Source organism: Xiphophorus hellerii, chromosome 6 (assembly GCF_003331165.1).
Source record: "Xiphophorus hellerii strain 12219 chromosome 6, Xiphophorus_hellerii-4.1, whole genome shotgun sequence".
In the NCBI taxonomy this organism is placed as follows: domain Eukaryota; kingdom Metazoa; phylum Chordata; class Actinopteri; order Cyprinodontiformes; family Poeciliidae; genus Xiphophorus; species Xiphophorus hellerii.
This window is the reverse complement of record NC_045677.1, coordinates 6,722,329-6,741,806: the sequence shown is the minus strand read 5'-3', so window position 1 is coordinate 6,741,806 and position 19,478 is coordinate 6,722,329. Positions and strand designations below refer to the sequence as shown.

The following is a 19,478-nucleotide window of genomic DNA, read 5'->3' as shown; positions in this document are numbered from 1 at the left end:
TTTTTCTGCTGGTGGTAGTAGGACAACAGGAAGGAGGTAGAGGAGCTTGATTTTTTTTTTTCTCCAAGATTAGCCGTAACATAGTGACACTTAAACAAGTAAGAGACATCATTTACACACTGCAGCTTTAAAGTTTGGTTAAGGAGAAATCATACTATATTTCTCCTTAGTAGATGAAATAGATCCCTAAAATTTATGAAAAATTCAAGAGAGGCAAAAAAGAAATCTTAGTTTTTTCCGTTTGATCTGTTCCGTAGCAGTGAAGTTGCAGAGTCGCTATTGTGACTCTTGTCTGGATTTTTATGCGACTGATTCTACGGCTGTCCAATCAGAGTTCATGATGCTGGAATCGAACTTCTATTGTTTCACATTCTTTCATTACACCACTTAAAAACACTCCCTTTAATCTGACTGTATGATTGTGCTTTACTTAAAAGAAAAAGTTGATCCCTTCTAACTGAATCAGTTGGACTGTTGGACATGTAACGCTTTGAGATGACAGCCAGGGCCGGCCCAAGCTTTTTTGAGGCCCAAGCAGATTTTCATTTCAGACCCCCCATACCAATATGTCAACGTCAAATACTTAATTCCTCGGCACGTGTGTAACATATCCACTATTATTAGTGTCATTTGTGATTGCCTTAAATGCTACCAGTGTTAATATGGCTGTTGATTTTAACCTTATAGGAGTAGCAAACAAGCAAAAATGCTCCAATTAATTAACATTTTGAAATCCTAACATATTAACTTAACTATTTGAAAGTAACATCTGATGATGCACTGAATTTACAGCAAACAAGTTTTATATCTTTTGTTTTTTAAAATTTGGGACAAATTTGCAAAACGTGCAATCACTGGAAAATAAAATCAAATGATGCTCTTGGGGGCCCCCTTGTGGTGTTGGAGCCTTAAGCAGCCATTTAACTGTCGTATGACGGTTGAAATTTTTCCAAATGAAAGTGAACGGAGTTGGGAAAAAATTAATCCAGGTTTATATTTTTGGGTCTGCAAATGTGCCGTCAAGAGACACCACCAAACAGGTAAGAGTTGATTTTATTTACACCATGACAACATTTTTTTTTTTTGTGGATATATCCATTTGTTATCCAGCTGAAGTTAATAAAACGCAGTAACTTTTCTCACCTCCTCTGGCACGGGGACAGGCGGGAATATTCCTCACGACAGAGCACACTAGGTCTTCTAAGGAAGTCAGTAAGCAAACAGAAATCTGAGGAGACATTTTGATGTTGGCTGCAGAAGGGAAAAAAAAACCCAACTCATTCTTTCGAAACGACAGGTTCTGGAAATTTCCTCTGAAAAGTTCAAGTACGCGGCCGACGCGCGGTGAAAACTCATTCCCGTTGTCAAAAATAAACTAAAAGCAACATTTATAGCTAGCAGCGAACTGAAGAACAGCTTTTGAGAGGAAACAAACAGATAGGGGAGGACACTTAAAAAGCAAAGCGGGGAAAAGCCTTGTTAGAATACATCTGCTATAGTGAGAAATGTACAACAGACTCTGCGTCCGTATGGAGTCCAAACTGTGTCGCAACATGTCGCTTCTCGGACCTTCGGACTCTTGCCTGGACGACGACGACGAGAAAATAAAAAGATTTAAGACAAGATCCACTTTCGGCAGACCCGAACTGCTTCCGACTGGGACAGGAAGTGCAAATTTAACCCCCTCCTCCCCCGTCAGGGTTACATCACTTTGAAAACGAATCCCCGTTGCGTGCAGAGGAAACTCGATGAGACGGGACGATTTATTCTGTCTTTTTTTTGTTTGTTTGTTTGTTTCGTTTGAAATGAAGGGAGTATTTTCCACACCCACTGCTGCTCACAGATGCTTTTGCGTTTACAGTCATCTGGTTTGTATTTTACTATACATAGAGTGCAACTAGAGGAGGTCATATACTGATTTTGGATTCTTCTAAGGGTTAAAGCAGAAACACTTGGTTCACTCTCTGTTCTGGCTTCTCCAGTTCCCTCTTCTTTCTCTCTCTCTCCGTCATCGTTATGTTCGGTCGAACACTTCCTTCCATCTTCTTCCATTTTCCATTTTTTTCCCCCACTTTACTCGTTGCTAAATTGTCCATTCTTGAAACGTAGAGGGGGAGGAAAAGAAAAAAAAAAGGTCCACATTTCATTTATTGTCCTCCAACTCTGACAATCCTGTGTTAAGGTTGACCTGAGGGCGGTGTCAGTCAGAAGGTGGGGAGGGTGGAGGCGGTGGGCTGCAGCGAGCCGGATGAGTTCGAGCGTCTCATGTGAGGAAGAAGGTAGGAGTCGGAGCACAGCTGGTGAACGTCGAAGCGGTCCTCCTTGCGATAGGCCAGACAGCGCCGGATAAATGCCTGCGGGACAGAAGAGGAAGAAGGTTTCTTAGTGACTCACCTTATGCGTTTGTTAATGCATGTTCAAGCAGGCAGCATCACGCTGTGGGTTCAGGCGAGACGTTTAGATCGATTTTTACGGCTGCTCTGTCAGATTCTGACAGAACTGCACCTACTTTGCGATCAATCAATCCATCAAATTTGATTTGTATAGCACATTTCAGCAGCAAGGCATTTCAAAGTGCTTTACATCATATCAAACACAGAAACACAATGCAACATAGAATCAACAATCAAAACACGACTTTAAGTCAGGTTCCATCAATAAATTTGTAATTGATTACGTTTCAAATACAATCCTAAACAGGTGGGTTTTTAGTCGAGATGTAAAGAAAGTCAGTGTTTCAGCTGTTTTACAGTTTTCTGGAAGTTTGTTCCAAATTTGTGGTGCATAGATGCTGAAAGCTGCTTGTCCTCGTTTGGTTCTGGTTCTGGTTCTGAGAACACAGCGATGAGCTTTGTACAAACCTTTCAGTCGAATTTAGGGCTCATTTTAGTAATCGATTAATCGTTTACACTTAAGACTTATCAGATATGAAAATTAGCACATTCTGCAGATATTAACCACTTGAGCGTTTTTTATACAATATATTAAAGAAATACATTAAAGGACGCAAATAAACAATTAGTTTCATTTCTAAATAGGAAATTAAACATTTTACTGCCCAAAATGTAACAACATAACATTCCCCTAGAGTATGATTAATCATTTATAGATTCCTTGATTAATTTTTGAATTACCAATTAATAATTAGACTGTAAAAGGTGATTGATAGGACATTTTGTCTTTTTAAAGAATTCACACCGGTGAAACTAAAAATGAAATTTGAGGAGATAAGGTAGGACAGTTTTTTTCTGTGCATCTTAAATATAAATTGTTGATATTTCTTCTACAGTTTTGACTTAATTACTGATCTGAATATGTTGTTCTTTCAGCTTTTGGCCTTTTTTGAATCTGTTTACTCCAGTTAATGTTTAATCTATTACTAAATTAATTGACAATTAATTCAATGATTAATCATGATTAATCGTTCCATCCCTGGTTAAATTATATAAATAGTGAAAACAGAAATATATCTAGTTCAAATTTTAGACTTAAGACAAAATTGATACTTGAGATGAACTAAAGATTTTGGTCGATGGATTATTCTTCCATCAAACCACAACCGTTGTGATTAACTGTGATTAACCACAGCGCCGGAGTGTGAATAATCTGCTGAAATTTTTACTTTGTTCTTAAATAACATAAAAAAATAAATCAAGTATTCAGAGAAAAAAAATCCAAATATTTGATTTTACATCTGAAATTGAACTACAACCATTTAATGCCAGTTGTTATAAATTACAGCCCAGTCTTTGGGATTAAATTAAACCACAAAAAATAACAGAATTATTTATAGATCTGTGTCTCTTCAGTCGGTAACCGAAGATCAAAGCTAACGAGAGTTAAGTAGGTTTCACTTCACACCCAAGTAAACAATTTCCCAGTGGAAAGCTGTAAAACCAGTTAGTGCCAACGTGGTGCTTGGTGACAAACTGATACAAGTTTAAAGCAAACAAACACTGAAGAAGGCTTTTCATTAACATAGGTTGGGCTGACAGAGAAGTGCAAAAGAATCCAATTAATCGTTTTGGGGATTATGAGGCTGGAGCTCATGAGAAATGTTCACAAAGTTTTTTTGTTTCAGCTTTGTTGCCTTTTATCAATGAGAAAAATACATTCATGTAGAGAAGGAGTTACAAAAATAAAAACCAGCTCATGTTTTAAATAGAGATATAACAACAAATGCAGATTTTTAAACGGTTGCAATATTTGACGTGAATGTTCACAACGAATTACATTAAAAGTGCCAATAATGTATTTAAATCGACTCGCTTTTTAAAATTTTACATTGTTTTCCGTCCTAAAAGGAAAAAGAAATCCATGCTCTGTTTGCAAAGATTTATGTTTCTTTATTTTAAATCCTAGACATAGAGATGAAACTGTATTTCTTTAAAACAACGAGCCCCGCAAACTTTCTAAAGTAGATATTTAACTAAACTTATAAAATGTTTTCTTTTTTCTAAAAGTCATGCAACATTTGCTGATTTAAACTTTTTATTTCATTTTTATTTTTTGCTGACCTAAAAGTAAAATGTTTCTTTTGGTTATAAAGGCTACAGACTCTAGATGTAAAAGATTTAAAAACTAAACTTCCGCAAAAAAGTTACTTTTAAAGAGTGACAGAGAGAGAGTTTGAGAACCTTTGAATGTGGAACCAATTCCCGTTCTGCATAAATGGACAAAATGTACTTTTTTTTTTTTACCAAAAACATCTACAAGATTTAGAAGAAAATAAAATATAAAACAACTAGTTTAGTTGTGTGAAGACTTTTTGCATTTAACCCCATCTGGACCCAAGAATCAAAGCAAAGCTACAACATTTTAGTTTATGCAAAAATAAATAAATAAATAAAATAGACAGAAATGGTAACAACAGCTGTAAACCATAAAAGTGGGAGTGGGTCACCTTGGCCTCTGTGCTGGCCTGAGGTTTAGCTGGAAACTGGACCTCTGTGGCTTTGAGGATGGTGTTTTCCTGGAGGATGTCCTGCTGCGACTGATTGTGACCAAACGGCTGCAGAAGTGAAACAAACAGACTCATCCCAGCTCTAGAGCCTTTTACCAACCACATGGAGGACGGCAGGAACACTACGTGGTGGTACCTTGCGTCCATAGAGGCATTGGAAGAAGATCACCCCCACCGACCACACGTCCACCTTGTTGGAGATCTTAGGTGGTTCTTTCCCCACGACAAAACACTCTGGTGGGAGGTACCTGAACACGCACAACACAAACACTTTAAAAAGCTCATTTACAGACATTTTCATGGAGAGTTTGCTTCTTAAATATAGTCTCACATTGCAGCCTTTGGCCGTGTTTAGAACAATAAACGCAGCCCCCTTACACTTCATGCAGGGCTTTCATAAGCAATCTCTCTTCACGTGCAGGAAATCTGCAGCTAATGCAATTAATGATTATTTCAGTTATTGATTAATCAATTATTCCAGCGATTAATCGATTAAAAAATTGCCACATTATGCAGATTTTTTATGTCAGCCTCTTTTATACAATATTAGCAGTACAGTAAGACGCAAATACAGTAAATAAATAATTCAATTCCTTTTTAAAATAAGAAAGTAAACATTATTGCCTAAAATGCAACAGCAGTCCTGTGTATGTGTAGCAATGGATGCATCTGCAGCCAAAAAAACTTCTAACATCAACATGTCTATTCATGCTCAGCTATTCCTGCTTGGCTTAACTTCAATACATTGTAGGGTTGAGCTGGTTATTATTTTTATTGATTTGTCAATTAATAATAGGATAAAATATGTGCTTAATTTGAGATCATTACAGAATTTGTTGCGACTAAAACTTTGCCACTTGAGGAGTTTTGGGTAGAACATACTTACTGACAAAAAACTTTTTTTTTTTAATCTAAAATGCAAAATTTGCAGTTTTGGCTGAATTACTGCTCCGACTGTGTTGTAAATGGCATGTTTTAGAGTCTGTATAATCCAGTTAACGATTAATCGATTACTAAATTAGTTGACGATTATTTCAATAATTAATCTCGATTAATTGTTTAAGCCCCAACTGGAGCTTGCGTCTCACCAGTAGGTCCCCGCCCCCTGTGATGTCAGGTCCATCCCATCCACGCCATAGTTGTCGTCGTCCATTATCTTGGACAAACCAAAGTCTGTGATCTTGATTTCCCCACAGGCGGTACCGTCCACCAGTAAGATGTTCCCTGTGCAGAGTAACCGCAGTCAGACTCGCCGCTCCCGGTCGCTCCGTTCGGCAAAGAAAGAGACACGCGACGCACCTGGTTTGAGGTCGTAGTGGATGATGGGCGGCTTGATCTCGTTGAGGTAGCGCAGGGCGCTGACGATCTGCATGACGATGGAGCGGGCCTCTTTCTCTGACATCAGCTTGTTTTGTTTCAGGTAGAAGTCCAGGTCGTTCCCTTCACAGAACTCGAGGACAGTACAGAACCTGAAAGAAAAACAAACAAACAAAAAAAAAGACCAAAACGTCGGGAGAATGAATCTTATTTAAGAGTCGAAAAGCAAACAGCAGTTCAGAAGTGTTTGCAGAGAGAGAATGTTGCTCCAACTTGTCTTTCCAGAGCTGGAAAGACAGGCTTGCTGCATAACACCAGACATTTGAACTCCTTCACCGTTTGTAGGACAGAAGTCGAGGTCATTACTTTCTGCTCCTAAAGAAGCATGACGAAAACCAGGGGTGTCCAAACTTTATCATGTAGGCCAAAAGTCAAAAGTATTCCTAATCCACAAAAAGAATTCTAAAAATACATTGTTTTTCCCCACTGCTCAACAATAAACTAAGCATAGAATCATTCAAATTATACAAGTAAAGAAACATCCAGTTTGCAAATTATTTCGGGCTCAGATGAAGAAACAATGAACAATATTCTGCCTGTTCTCAGCAGTAATAGGATTTGGGTCACTCTTTAAAAATGACTGCTGTATCAAGAAAGGTTTAATAAATAAAATAAAAGCAGATTTTGGTTTGTTTCTAAGTAGAAGTCGGTTGCTAAATGTGGTCGTATTTACTATGAATGTAAAGAGAAAGCTAAATAAATATGCATTAACAAATTTATACTTTGTACGTAATATTTATAGAAAATCTATTTTCTATGATAACAACGCAGCATGTTCATACAAACATCTCATGATGTGTTTGAATACTCTCAGACATGGCCGCTGCTGTAACCCGAACACACACAAAGCAACCTCAGGATGTTGGAGTGGGGAGAGGTGAACTCACGTGTCGGTATCCAGGGAGAAATAGTCATACAGCTTGACTATTCTGGGATGGTCCAGCTGCTTGTGTATCCGGTACTCTCTGCATGCATGCCTGTCAAAGTGTGTGCAACAAGAGAAGCGCTTATCTTCCTGACGTTTAGATACAACATCAGCATGCGTCCAGCGTGATCGGAATGAAATATGTTCATAAATTAGAACCAATCCTATGTTTTAACCGCACGCGGTTATTCATACAGAACCTCAAAATGCAGGTTTATGGGAATTCAAACGGTGCCGTCTCAAAGAAATGAATGCCAATTTTGTCGTTTTATGTTTTGTTGAATGGAAGACATACTTGAGTGGATTTTGTTGTGATAGTTCATCATAAAGCACTACATACTTGAAAGGTGGAAGGAAAATGATCATGCTTGTCATCTAAATCAAATTTGACAAGCTTGTTGTGCATATATATACATATATATATATATCCAGTCCTCTGATCTAACTGGATCTGTAGAAAGAACTGGTTTCCGTTCCACCCCACCAAAGCCTCGTCATTCTAAACGTCTCATCCAGTTTCTGTCTGACCCCGTTTCCTTCTGTGTTGCTGTGAAGGGCAGGGAAACGGCTCAACTACACAAATAATTGGGCTGCAGCTCACGGTTATTTTACTTATTAATCTATTGATTAATCAATATTTCTGACAATCGGCAAAAAAAAAAAAAATTGGAATATTCAGCAGATTTTTTATATAATGCATTAAAAGATGCAAATAATCAATTAATTTTTTAAATAAAAAATAAATGTTATTGCCTAAAATGCAATGACAGCATTTCTTTAATGTACACTTGATCATTTGTAGCAAAGAATGCATCTGTAGCAAAAAAAAAACAAAACAACTTCTAACGTTAACATGTGACAAGTTCAGGCATTTGCTTCTAGACTGATCAATACTGTGTAGGGCTACTCTGTTGATCAATTTTGAATTAACTGATTAATTAAAGGTGCTTAGTAAGAGATTTTTTGTTTTCTCAAAAGTTGAACTAGTGAAGCTAAAACTATGAGTTCTGGGTAGACCATACAAAGATTTTTTTTTATTATTTTAAATGTAAAATGTATATATTTGTTGTACAAATTTAGCTCAGAGTGTGTTGTTCTTTCAGCAAATGGTCTTTTTTTGAGTTTGTAAACTTCAGTTAGCGATTAATTATGATTAATTATTTCAGCCATGTTATGCATATTTTCCCCCATCTAAGTTCTGACCAACCTCTCGGCCCCTGCTGTCGAAAAGCAGCCCCACCATGTTTCTTTGAGGTGTGTAGAGAATGGTATGCAGTATTAGTTTTCCTCCAAACCCTAACAAATCCCTCAGGCCTCCATAGAGCAGATTATACTGGTATTAAATTACACACAGGTGATTTTTTAAATCTGGTTGCCTTTGAGTACGACTGGCTGCACTGTGTTTTATTAACAGATTTTTTTATTTGTGTAAAATTCTAAGCCATATATCCATTATTCTTATTCTGCTTTGCGTTTTGTCTTTCACATAAAATATGGTTGTGATGCGACAAAAAGTGGAAAAGTTCAAGGCAGCGTGCTACTGACTGATTGAGCTCGTAACCGTCTGCTGTAAACAGAACAATGTGTGCAGACACCTACTTGTGGTAATTTTCCTTCTTCTCCTCTCTCCAGTTCTTGTTGAGCTGGTGGATTTTCACAGCTGCATAGCGCTGTTCAAACAGGTCGAATGCCTCCATGCGACGAAAAAGAACAGACATTTTGTCTCCAGATGCAAACTCGCACGAAAATCAGTAGACAAAAAAGCGACGCCAGCTTTGCAGGCGGTACCTTGTAGACTTCGCTGAAGCCGCCCCGGCCCAACAGGTGCAGCAGCAGGTACCGCTCGTTCAGAGTAGGATGGTCTTTGAAACTGTGTGAGGAAGACATTATTATAAACAAATGCAACTTTTCTCTGAAACTAAATCTGCAACAAAATGGGACCTGGTGTTATTTCATTAGGTCAGTAGTACTTCTTGGTTATCAGTGTCTTTACCTGCAGCAGCCATCAAGATGTCAGAAAATAAAGCAACTTTCAGCTGTGAGAAAAGAGACGACTTTTTGCCATCTTGATTTTGATCTCCTCTAAGTAGCTTTTAGCTCCACTCCTTTATTAGATTTCCTGTTAGGTTCTGATTTCACTGGAATGGCTGTTCGCTGCAGGTAACAGATCTGTAGAGCCAAACTACAGCTTTAATTGGTCAAATGTAACTCAGATTCATCACGTGGACACATTTTGAGCAGCTTCTGCTCTATGAACAACTCAATAAAATCTGCTTAAAACTACAGCATCTAAAACGATTCAAAGAGAATATCATGATTGCACCAAGTCATTTCCAAAACTAGATGAAGGACATTCACTGGAGTTTTATGTTGGATTTTAAAACTCTTTACAAGTGATGAATATGAAGAATGCATTAATGACTGAATAGCTTTTTAATATCATAGTGAGGATTAGAGTTTTATGGTTTGTTGTTGCGGTTTTACAGAAATGTTAGACTATATTTAGTGGACTTACGCTGAGCTGTCCTCGTTGTTTATCCTCTTCAGCTCCCGGATGTGAAGGTTCCTCACCCGCTCCAACCGCTCCAGCTCCGCCTGGATCTCAGCTTCCTCCTGACCAGACGCAGCAGGAAACGCAGAGAAAATAAAGTTTTAGCTCAGGATTTTTCTGCAGGAATCGAGCGCGTAAACATTTGTCATGCAATTAATCGATTTATTGCTCATCGTCACAACGTATTTAGCTCCACTGTTCTTCCTTCAATTCCGACCTACAATTCCAAAGCATGTCTTGCTTTGTTCAGCAAATTGGCAATAAAGTTACATTTATCTATTTTAGACACAAAAGAAGCTAGCTAGTTAGCAAGGGTATGCTAGCAGTGAGTTAGCCTCAAAAGCCCCACAGGAAAAAACATACATATAGAATACTCTAGATTAAATAGTCCAGCTAAGACAAAACTTAAGACCTGTTATTGTTGTGTTTAAGGCCAACTGACTTTTAAAAAACATTTATTCAAAACATTTTAAGACCTTACTTTAAGATACATGAATTTAAGCCTTTTTAAGGATGTGTGAACAGCCTGTATGTTGGTAATTCTTCTCCCCACTCTTCTGTAAAGACCAAATTGTGGAGTGGACCACCTTTAGTAGGTCTATTTACAGATTCTCCCTCCTGAATTATAGATCTCTGATGCTTTCTGCAACTTTACTCTACGACTGACCTTTTTTAGGTGTCCGAGCCGAAGCTTGAAGATTTCTTCCTGCTCGTGGTACTCAGCGAGGGTCAGTCTGTCGAAACGGGAGAAACCGAGCTGAATTGGGTGACTGAAAATGAATCAAACGCTCACTAAACGTATTAAAGATTTAATTCAAAACACCCGGTGCTTTTTAATTCAGTTCAGACTTTGATGCTCTGCAGCAGAAGGGTATATAATCAAGTGTGTGCGATTTTAAGCAAGTATAAATAGTCGGCAAGCGACCACCCCGTTCTGTACGGTCCGGCATCTTCCCGTTACAGCAGACGTTTATTTCTGTTGACTCACAGCTGGGGCAGGGAGGGCTTGAGGAAGGGGTCAGAGTCGTTGCCGTTGACCACTTTAGTTTTGCGCTGCTTCGGTTCAGAGGTGGACGCCACCGACAGCGAGGGGGACGCCGGGTTCGGAGGTTTCCGCTTTGCCAGCAGCTTCCTCTGCCGCTCAATATCCTCCCTCTGCTGGTTGATGCTCTCCTGTTGCCTGGGCGACAGAAAAAGCGCAAAAGAGATGATAAATTAGGGTCCAAACAACCCAAAAAAGTGACAAGTGCATGATCTTGTGAAGTGAAACAAGAGAATTACAACTAAAGCAGAAGCTGAGGTTGTTTGGAAACAACGTTTTTGACAGTAATCCTCACTTGATCAGGTTCTGGAATGCGTATCCGTCCGTCCACTGCTCCGTGTAGGACGCGCCATGTCGGACCGTGGTGAAGTGCCCGAGTCGGAGCCGGTCCCGCATGCTCTTCTCGCGGCTCGACTGCTTTTCCTGGGTGCTCTGTTGGACGAAAACAAGACAAGACAAGATGAAGGTTTCCCAGCGGCATGAGCCGAGGGAGGATGGAGTTTCTCTTCCAGCTCAAAGAAAACAGAGTTACACATTGAGGAACCCCGCACACCCTCAAAGATCTGTCGCCTTGAAGAACAACGCCAAAAAGTACAAAACACAACAAATAAGAAGAGCCTTTCAACATAGACACCTTCAGTATGAACAACATTGAATAAATGAAACATAAAACTTGGTTACAGTGGTAAGCTATGACGCTTTCCAATAACATTTATGCAGAAAGTGGTACAAGAGTGAAATCGGCCTCCGACTTTCTTCAAATTAAATAAAATTGGTCACAAAGGTCAACCAGCTAGTCCGCGTTTACAAAATCAAACAAAATACAGTGTCAATCAACTGTGTATGATGAAGTATAAAATATAAAATTAAGTCATAATATTAGGATAATATTGTTAATACTATTCTCGTAGAACAACTCTATTCTTGGAATATCACAACTTTATTCTCAAAACGTTTTGACTTTATGCTGGTATTTTTTTTAACTTTCTTCTTGTAATTTTATTACATAACTATGCTACATAATTTGTGCCATTTTAATTCTTAAGATTAAAAGAAAGGTTTCCAGTGGTTACGCAAACAAAATTTATACAAATAAGCTTTTTATGTTTGTGCAGCTAAAATGTTTGTAGCACAGTTGACTGACACAAAATTTGTTTGATTTCGCAAGTGGGAGCCTGGAGGGGGCCGGTTGACCTATGATGGTCTCTAGGAACGTTTATTAAAAATTTTTAAAATGACAAGAGGGACAAACAAAACTTTTTGCTGCACAAATGTACTGCAAACGTCTGACACCAATTTCACTAGATTTGAAGGACGTCGCTCAGGTGAAGGTGGGGCATGCATGTGAAGACTACCTTCTCTATGAGCAGCTTCTTGCTCATGGTGATGCACTTGTTGAGTCTCTCTTTGTATTTCTCCAGGAGTTTTTGCTGTTCATCAATCTGTCTCCGAAGGTCACAGTTGGCCTGTTACAAACGAAGACGAGAGGCGCGTCATGAAACCGACCCGATCCCACGTATCAGATCGCAGCCCAGACTGAACCATAACAGATGTCTGTTGTAGGTGGACTTTCATGATCCACCAAGGAAGGATAATTTTAAAAATCACACCCATTTTCATGTCCATGAAAAAAAGTGATCGTCAGTGTGAAAGTTGCTTACATTGCTTTTCTGTACGCATGTGTTATGACGCACTCATAACATGTTTCAGACATGGGAGGTTTCAGATGAAGCTAGCTTTGTTGCTAGTCAAAGATAATCTGAGAGAATTATTGTAGAATAATAAAATCAGCATTTGAAAACTACATTCTATTTTTACTCAGGTTATCTTTGTCTGGTGTCAGGATTTTTTTTTTTTATTATCTGAAACAATTAGGTGTGATAAAAAATTTTTTTTTTAAAACGTAGAAACTTTGCTGAGATGACTGCTTATAAATTCCCAACTTTCCAGCCAAAGTGCTGGATTTATGAAGCAGCAGAACATGTTTCTGTACATTTACCTGTGTATGATGAAGTGGGAGAACACTAAATCAGAGTTTGTACACTTTTCCCGCTGATATTGTTAATGTCTTCTGATAGTATTATATATTCTACAGCAGGGATATAATAATCCAAAATATAACAAACTGTTACTTTTTAAAAGTCTCCCTCACACCCTCTGGACACCTGACTGGTTTGAGAAAGTTCTAAAAAAGTCTTTAAGAAAATATTCTTGCTAAATTGTCTGGCATTTATCAAAAAGAAATTATTTTGGTCATTCTAACTGACCTAACCCAAGAGACATTTGGTCTGATTTAACTTCAGACAGAGAGGAAAAAAAGTGAGTGTCTTCTTATCTTTAAATACCCGATTTTAGCTTAAATTTTAGCTTAAATTTTAGCTTAAATTTCTAAATTTAAGCTTTTAATAAAACATTAAGATTGCAATTTATTACAAAACTTTGCCGTTTGAATATACAACATTTAAAGAAATCAGACCCTTTCCAAATATTGCAAACACCTAATTGAAATTCAAACATTTTCAAGAATCTCGAGAACCCTGCTACATTTTACTGCAGAGACAGAACTCACTCTGAGCAGGTCGTCTATCCGCCCTTCTTTTTTTTCCAGGTCCAGACTCTTGTTGCTCTCCAGGGCCGCAAGCTTCAGGCCCGTCAGCTCCGTCTGCAAACGCAACAGAAACATACTTCTAAGACGTCCGCTGGCCCGCAGTGAGAGAAAGGATGCGAATGATCTAAAAACAAAAAGTGTGCTATGGGTTTTTTTTCTCAAACCTGGACACATTTGCTTAAAGAAGCTTTGAGACTGTGCTCGGCGAAACACAGGCTGGTGGGAGAGGAGCTGTTCTGACGGATCTGCAAACACACAGGAGAAATGTTACAATCTCGCGCACACACCGCACAAGAACTCTGCGGTCCGATTTAACTCTTAGGGAGACGCGTACAATTAAGCCCGGGGCCGACTGCGAGCTCTGTGGGGAGCGGCGAGCCGATGGGAGCCCTCTGACCGGACTGGAGCCGTTTCCTCCCTGAAACTTTGCAGAAACCTTCAAATTAACATTCAGCTTCAAATGATCAGGATTCCAGACTTTAAAAAAAACAAACAAATGAATTACTCACGTCAAAGAAGTCGCTGATCTTCGGCCCACGCGTAGAAGTCTTCCCTGGAAACCAAACAGCAGAATTATATTTATTAATCGATTGTTAGGAGGATTAATCGATTAATCCTATATATATGAAAAATAGCACATTCTGAATATTTGGGGTAAATACTCAAGCCTCCTTTAAACACTATTAGAAATACATTAAAAGAAGCAAAAAAAACTATTCCTTTCCATTTTTAAATAGGAAATTAAACATTTTATTACCTAAAATGCAACAACATAACATTCCTCTAATCATCTATAGATTATTTTTTGCATTACCAATTACTAACTAAATTGCAAAAGGTGCTTAATATGAGATTTTGTTTTTCTTAAAGAATCTGAGCCAGATAAAGCTAAAACTCTGCCACTTGAGTCCTGGGTTAAAATTTTTTACACATTTAAAAAATATATATATTAATCATGAAATGCAAAATGTCAGTATTTTGTAGTTTTGATTTAATCACTGCTATGAATATCTTGTTCTTTCAGCAAATAGCTTTTTTTTGAGTCTGTATATTCCAGTTAGGGATTAATTGATTTCTAAACGAGTTGACAACCCAATAATCAATTAATCGCTTAAACCCTTATTACATTTTAAAGGAAGCTGCTGGGTGGTTAAGTTAGCGTGAATCCCAGCATTTTAATGCAACATACCTTGACTGCTCTCAGAATATGTATCGGCTTTCCTCTTCCGGCCCCTGGACGACTCGGAGTGCTTCTTCTCCGGGGTCTGACAATCGATATTTGATGAAAGGAGCAGGAGAAAGAAAAGACAAAAAAAAAAAACAAACATAAATCCCTTGCGTTTTACCTAACAAAGCAGAGCGCAGTGCAGGGTGTTCAGCAGGAAAGAGCAGCAGGAAGAAAGAGTACATACTGAGTAGGCAGGGGAGCTCCCTCTTTTCAAATCAGAGTTCTAGGAAGAGAAAAGAAGGTGGAGGTGGAAGTGGAGGGAGAGACAGAGCGAAGAGCGCCTGGTGCATAACAACACTTTATGTGTGCGTACATGTTAGAAACTCAGCTTTTGTGTCTTTGCGTGAGAAAGGACGTGCGTGAACATCTGTGTGTGGGGTTTACCTCCGACTCCTTGTCACTGGATGACCCCAGACTCCCGTAGCTGTGGTTTGAGGATTCGTTAGCCAGACCCTACGCAGAGAGACACACACACACACAGGTCAGCAAATGGGAGAACAGTCTGTACAGGTGTGTTGTGCAAGCTCAGTGACTTTTACAGAAACGCACAGAATAGAGAAACAGGCGCTGGCGGCAGGCCTGCAGTCTGACACGCCGGACAGGAATGCAGATTCTTAGTGAGTAGGTGTGTCACTTGACGTTTCTCCCCCAACGCATGAACATTTCCAGGAACTTAAGAGTCCTTTTTAGGAAAACGGGAACCTTTAACTTGATTTTCCAGCGTGGGGAGCTGGGCCTGGACTTTTATTTCTGGGATTAAAGTAGCTTTAAATTTAGTCTTTTGAATACAGTTTGGATCATGCTGAAGTCGTGCATCTGAGTGTTTTGTCTTGAAGTTGATTTTAAGCTAATCGTCACTTGTTACCATTTCATCATGGAGCGTTTCGCGTGAGAAAATGTATTTAAATAAGGTTCCAGTGTCTAAAATGAAAAAGAGTAGTCTCTAGTAATGCACTAATCGATTTGTATGTGATTGAAATCTGTAATTTTTCCTCCTGTTAGCTTTGATCGGTGAGCTACAAGTATTCCCCCTGCCCCCCATTCATTAAATGCACCAAAAGTGGAGATTATTTTATTATGGCTTCATTTTCAATTGAGCTGATGTTTGTTACAAGAGATGCACGAATCAGAATTCAAACTGATTTCAGATTGTTTTTGTTTTTTTTGCAAAGTTTAGAGTTGCCGAGTATAATCTCTTGTCAAAAACTATAACACAGTGATATAAGAAGAAAAAACAGGACAGCATATTAAATGCTTCTGTAGCCGTCATACTGTGGGTGGTCATTATTGATATTCAGAGGAGACATTATGTCACACCGTGTCTGTGAGAGTTGCCAGTGTTTCACTAATTTAAAACAAAGACAAAATGATTATAGGGTTGACATTTTGAAACTGTCTTTAGCATCTTATATTAGCGATTAGAGTCAGTGTGGCAGGAATGGGCAGTTTTACTGTAGTACATTCAGCCTTCCAGCTAATTTAAAAAAAATACTTTTTACTCTCTATAACAAAATATTTAACATCTTATACCATGGAAAATACAATATTGTTTAAATGTCATTCTTACATCTCTGTACTAATGATTATTGCAGTAATCGATTATTCTATCAATTATTCTGAATTAACTGGATAAAATATTGGTGCATTTTACAGATTATTTAGTTAACAGCTTAATCCTTTTTGTTCGATACTAAAAATACACAATTCAGCTTATGTTTAAAATAAGAATATAAATATTTTATTGCCTAAAATGTAATAATGTAGCATTCCTTTAGTCAATTTTTACCAGATGAAGCTAAATTAGGCCACTTGAGGAGTTTTGGGTAGAACATATTTACACAAAGTGTTTTTTATCTTAAATACAAAATGTAGATTTTTTTTTTTCTACAGTTTTGGTAATTAATTACTGCTCTGAATATTTTGGGTTTTTTTCAGCAAATTGCTTTTATTTGGAGTCTGTATTAATCGATTACAAAATTAATAAGCGGAAAACCAATCACCGGCCGACTCTTTGTTGCTTCTCTATTTGTTACATTCGTATGAGGAATCTAAGCATACTGAATACATATCAGCTCATAAGCAGTCTTATGAGGGGAGGGGGAGTTGCTGCCATTACCTTTGCACCTCCACTGGCGCTTCCAGTGCTGCCTCCCGTATTGCCGCTGACAGTTCCTGTAAACCTGGCCTCCAGCAGCTCCTGTCTCCTGGGGTCCAAGCTGTGCAGCTCCTCCATCGCTCCTGTTATGAAAGCACACAGGTGTTGCCATTTTAGTCAATTCAGTGACACACACAAACACAAACACACAAAAGAAATACAATAGAAAATGAACTCAAGATAGACCTGAAAATGTCAACAGTAGGAAGTAAACGTAGAAAAGTAAAAACCAAATGGATGGCGCTAATACGAAGGTGGTTCTTTAAAAGAAAAAGAAGAAGAAGAATGCGTGTGGTGGAAGGTGCAGCAGATTAGTGTCAGAGCATTTCCAAACTGAGCAGAAAGGTCACGGCAGCACTGGGAAGTCAGGAAGCGAAAAGGCGAGAGTGGGTGAAGTCAGCCTTCCAGTCTGTCCACACAAAAATTTTCCACCAGCTAACCCACGGTATCATCACACTGAGCAGTCAAAACAACAGCTCCACACAAGACACTGACATTTATGCATCCGGAGACACTAGAAGCATCTAGAATAGCAGAGTTAAAGCTGTACAATTAGAACTATGTTAACCTAAACTCGTAAAGAAAAAAAAGAAGCATAAAGCAAAAACAACTAGGCCTTTCACAGCATGTCTAATTAAAATGCTACATGTGTGCATCAGTGGCGCTTACACTGCTAAAAAAAAATAAAAATAAACAAAGGCTATTCCAGCTAAGCAAAAGCCCAGATATACCTTTAGAAAAAAAAAAAATCACAATCATCAGTGGTGAGCCGGTCACATGTAGAAAGAAACTCATGTGTGCCTGTATGACGGGGGGGCTTTGATCTGGTACAACCAGTTTCCACACAGAGGAGAGGTAACACAGCTGCTCTGCTCCCTACTGCTCCAAGTGTTTGTTTCCTCATTGGACATTTCCAGGCTGTCATCTTTACACAGCTACTGGCACTGGGGCAGGCCTTAAAAGGCATAATGGAGATTATGAAACCCTTATGAAGCACGTAGCAGAGGTTACCCTCCGACAGAATAGAAAGTGATTTGGGGGTTGATTGAAATGCAAAGCAGCTCGAGCTTCATACTGCTTCGTTGTTGGGATCTTTTCGTCGAGGTACAGTATGTCACTCGAACAGTTTTGACAAAAAATATATAACATTTCTTAGAAATCAACTTGTCAACACTACAAAAGCTCTGAATATTTTAACGTTGCAGATCGTGCCCCTTATTACTAATGGATCAAGCTGTGACGTTAAAACCAGCTGTTGCCACTTATCACGGTTTATCCATCCACACTGTCTAGGAGTAAATTACTTTTCCACCCGAACCCCTCATACACAAAAAATACGTCGAAAAACAAGGCGGAGAAAAATACAGATGCATCCACAAAAAAACTAACTAGTTGAAAAGTAACATTAGCGGCCTGCTGTCGTGTTAATAATGGTAATAATAATGGCAGGGACGTGCAGAACTATGCATTAATAGATGCATGCACAGTTTACGTTGTTTATCTACAAAGTGACAGGAGGCAAATGATACCAAGTGCAACACTGATACGGCTTCAACCTGGAAGCTACACAAACAAGTCAACAAGCTAGCTGCAGCCTTTGAGGAAACATGGTGATTTAGCTCGCTGCTACTTAGAGCTGGCATTAAACTGAACTGACAGCTGACGTTTGGCTTCCAATTCACGGCATCAGTGAACTTGACATCCATTTTTTCCTCTCTCTCTCTTCTTCTTCTTCTTCTTCTTCTTCTTTTCCCCCTCAGCAAAACGTTAGCTTCCCAACCACCGAAAAGGCCTCCGTCTCACGACAAAAATGACACCTTCTCATTAAAACGGGAGCGGGTCAAGCCCTCGGCGAGGCGTTTCAGTACCTTCCTTGCTCTTTGCGGTCGCCGTTATGTGTTGTTGAGAAATCGTAGGGGACGAGGAGAGCTGCGACCAAGATGGCGTCGCCTCCAAACTTCCACCACCACTTCCACTGTTACTTTGGACACTCATGAAGCCACTTTACCGCCGAGAGGAGCCAGAGCACACACTGCCGTTTGCGGAAATCTCGAACTTATCGCGTTCATCGTTTTTTTTTTTTGTTGTTTTTTTTTTTGGCACCTGCCGCAGCCGAACACGACCGCGAAAAGAAAACAAAACCTGGGAGAAGAGTAAGGGGAGAGACGTCAGTCCCGTCTTCGTCGCCGCTAGACGTCTCGCATGTTGTCGCCCCAGAGGGTCCTGCGGGGGAGCGGCTTCTTGACACGGATCCAGTGTAACCTTTGCATGATGACCGCACAGCGCGCGCCTGTCAGCATCCAGCTCGCGAGCGGAGCTTTGATTCTAGTGTCGGTAGGCGAGGCTATCGCGAGGCTGGCGGCGCTGCGAGCGAGCGCGAGAGCAGGCTTGACACAGACACTGATCTGGGATCATTTTACCCTCCTCCAAACTAGCTCTGGGTTCACCGGAAGCCGCCGCTCTGCGTCGACCTGGGAACAGTTTTCTTGTTAGGTTCCAACAACAAACATCCCGACAAAAAATAAAAAAAATAAAAAATGGCTGAAAGTTGTTGTCCGCATCCAGAGCAGGAAGGGAGAAGCCGCACATTTACATTTAGTCAACAACAGCGAATCATTTTTAATATACA

The 19,478-nt window shown here is 39.3% G+C and overlaps 1 protein-coding gene and 1 long non-coding RNA gene across 6 annotated transcripts; one reads left to right on the top strand and one right to left on the bottom strand.

Annotated features, from left to right (window-relative positions):
* Positions 1-1,034: 1,034 nt before the first annotated feature.
* Positions 1,035-19,244, bottom strand: LOC116722121 (serine/threonine-protein kinase tousled-like 1-B). 5 transcript variants are annotated; one of them, XM_032566272.1, is made up of 22 exons: positions 18,718-19,244; positions 16,811-16,932; positions 15,079-15,147; positions 14,879-14,917; positions 14,656-14,731; positions 13,976-14,019; positions 13,801-13,884; positions 13,631-13,711; positions 13,428-13,520; positions 12,214-12,324; positions 11,154-11,290; positions 10,805-10,996; positions 10,484-10,550; positions 9,781-9,878; positions 9,054-9,135; positions 8,865-8,956; positions 7,228-7,317; positions 6,263-6,432; positions 6,052-6,187; positions 5,100-5,211; positions 4,904-5,011; positions 1,035-2,354 (listed from the first exon to the last, which is right to left on the bottom strand). In XM_032566272.1, the coding sequence occupies exons 1-22, from the start codon at positions 18,842-18,844 to the stop codon at positions 2,205-2,207; spliced, it is 2,280 nt and encodes a 759-aa protein (XP_032422163.1). In that variant the 5' UTR covers positions 18,845-19,244; the 3' UTR covers positions 1,035-2,204. The 5 variants fall into 5 exon arrangements, with proteins under 5 accessions (XP_032422163.1, XP_032422162.1, XP_032422165.1 ...); XM_032566271.1 differs by having other exon boundaries at positions 13,801-13,890; positions 18,718-19,243; XM_032566274.1 differs by having other exon boundaries at positions 13,801-13,890; positions 18,992-19,243.
* LOC116722158 (uncharacterized) lies at positions 2,364-17,236 on the top strand. Its single transcript, XR_004339716.1, has 3 exons — positions 2,364-2,377; positions 14,928-14,935; positions 17,119-17,236. It is a non-coding gene; the product is annotated as an uncharacterized LOC116722158 (long non-coding RNA).
* Positions 19,245-19,478: the final 234 nt, after the last annotated feature.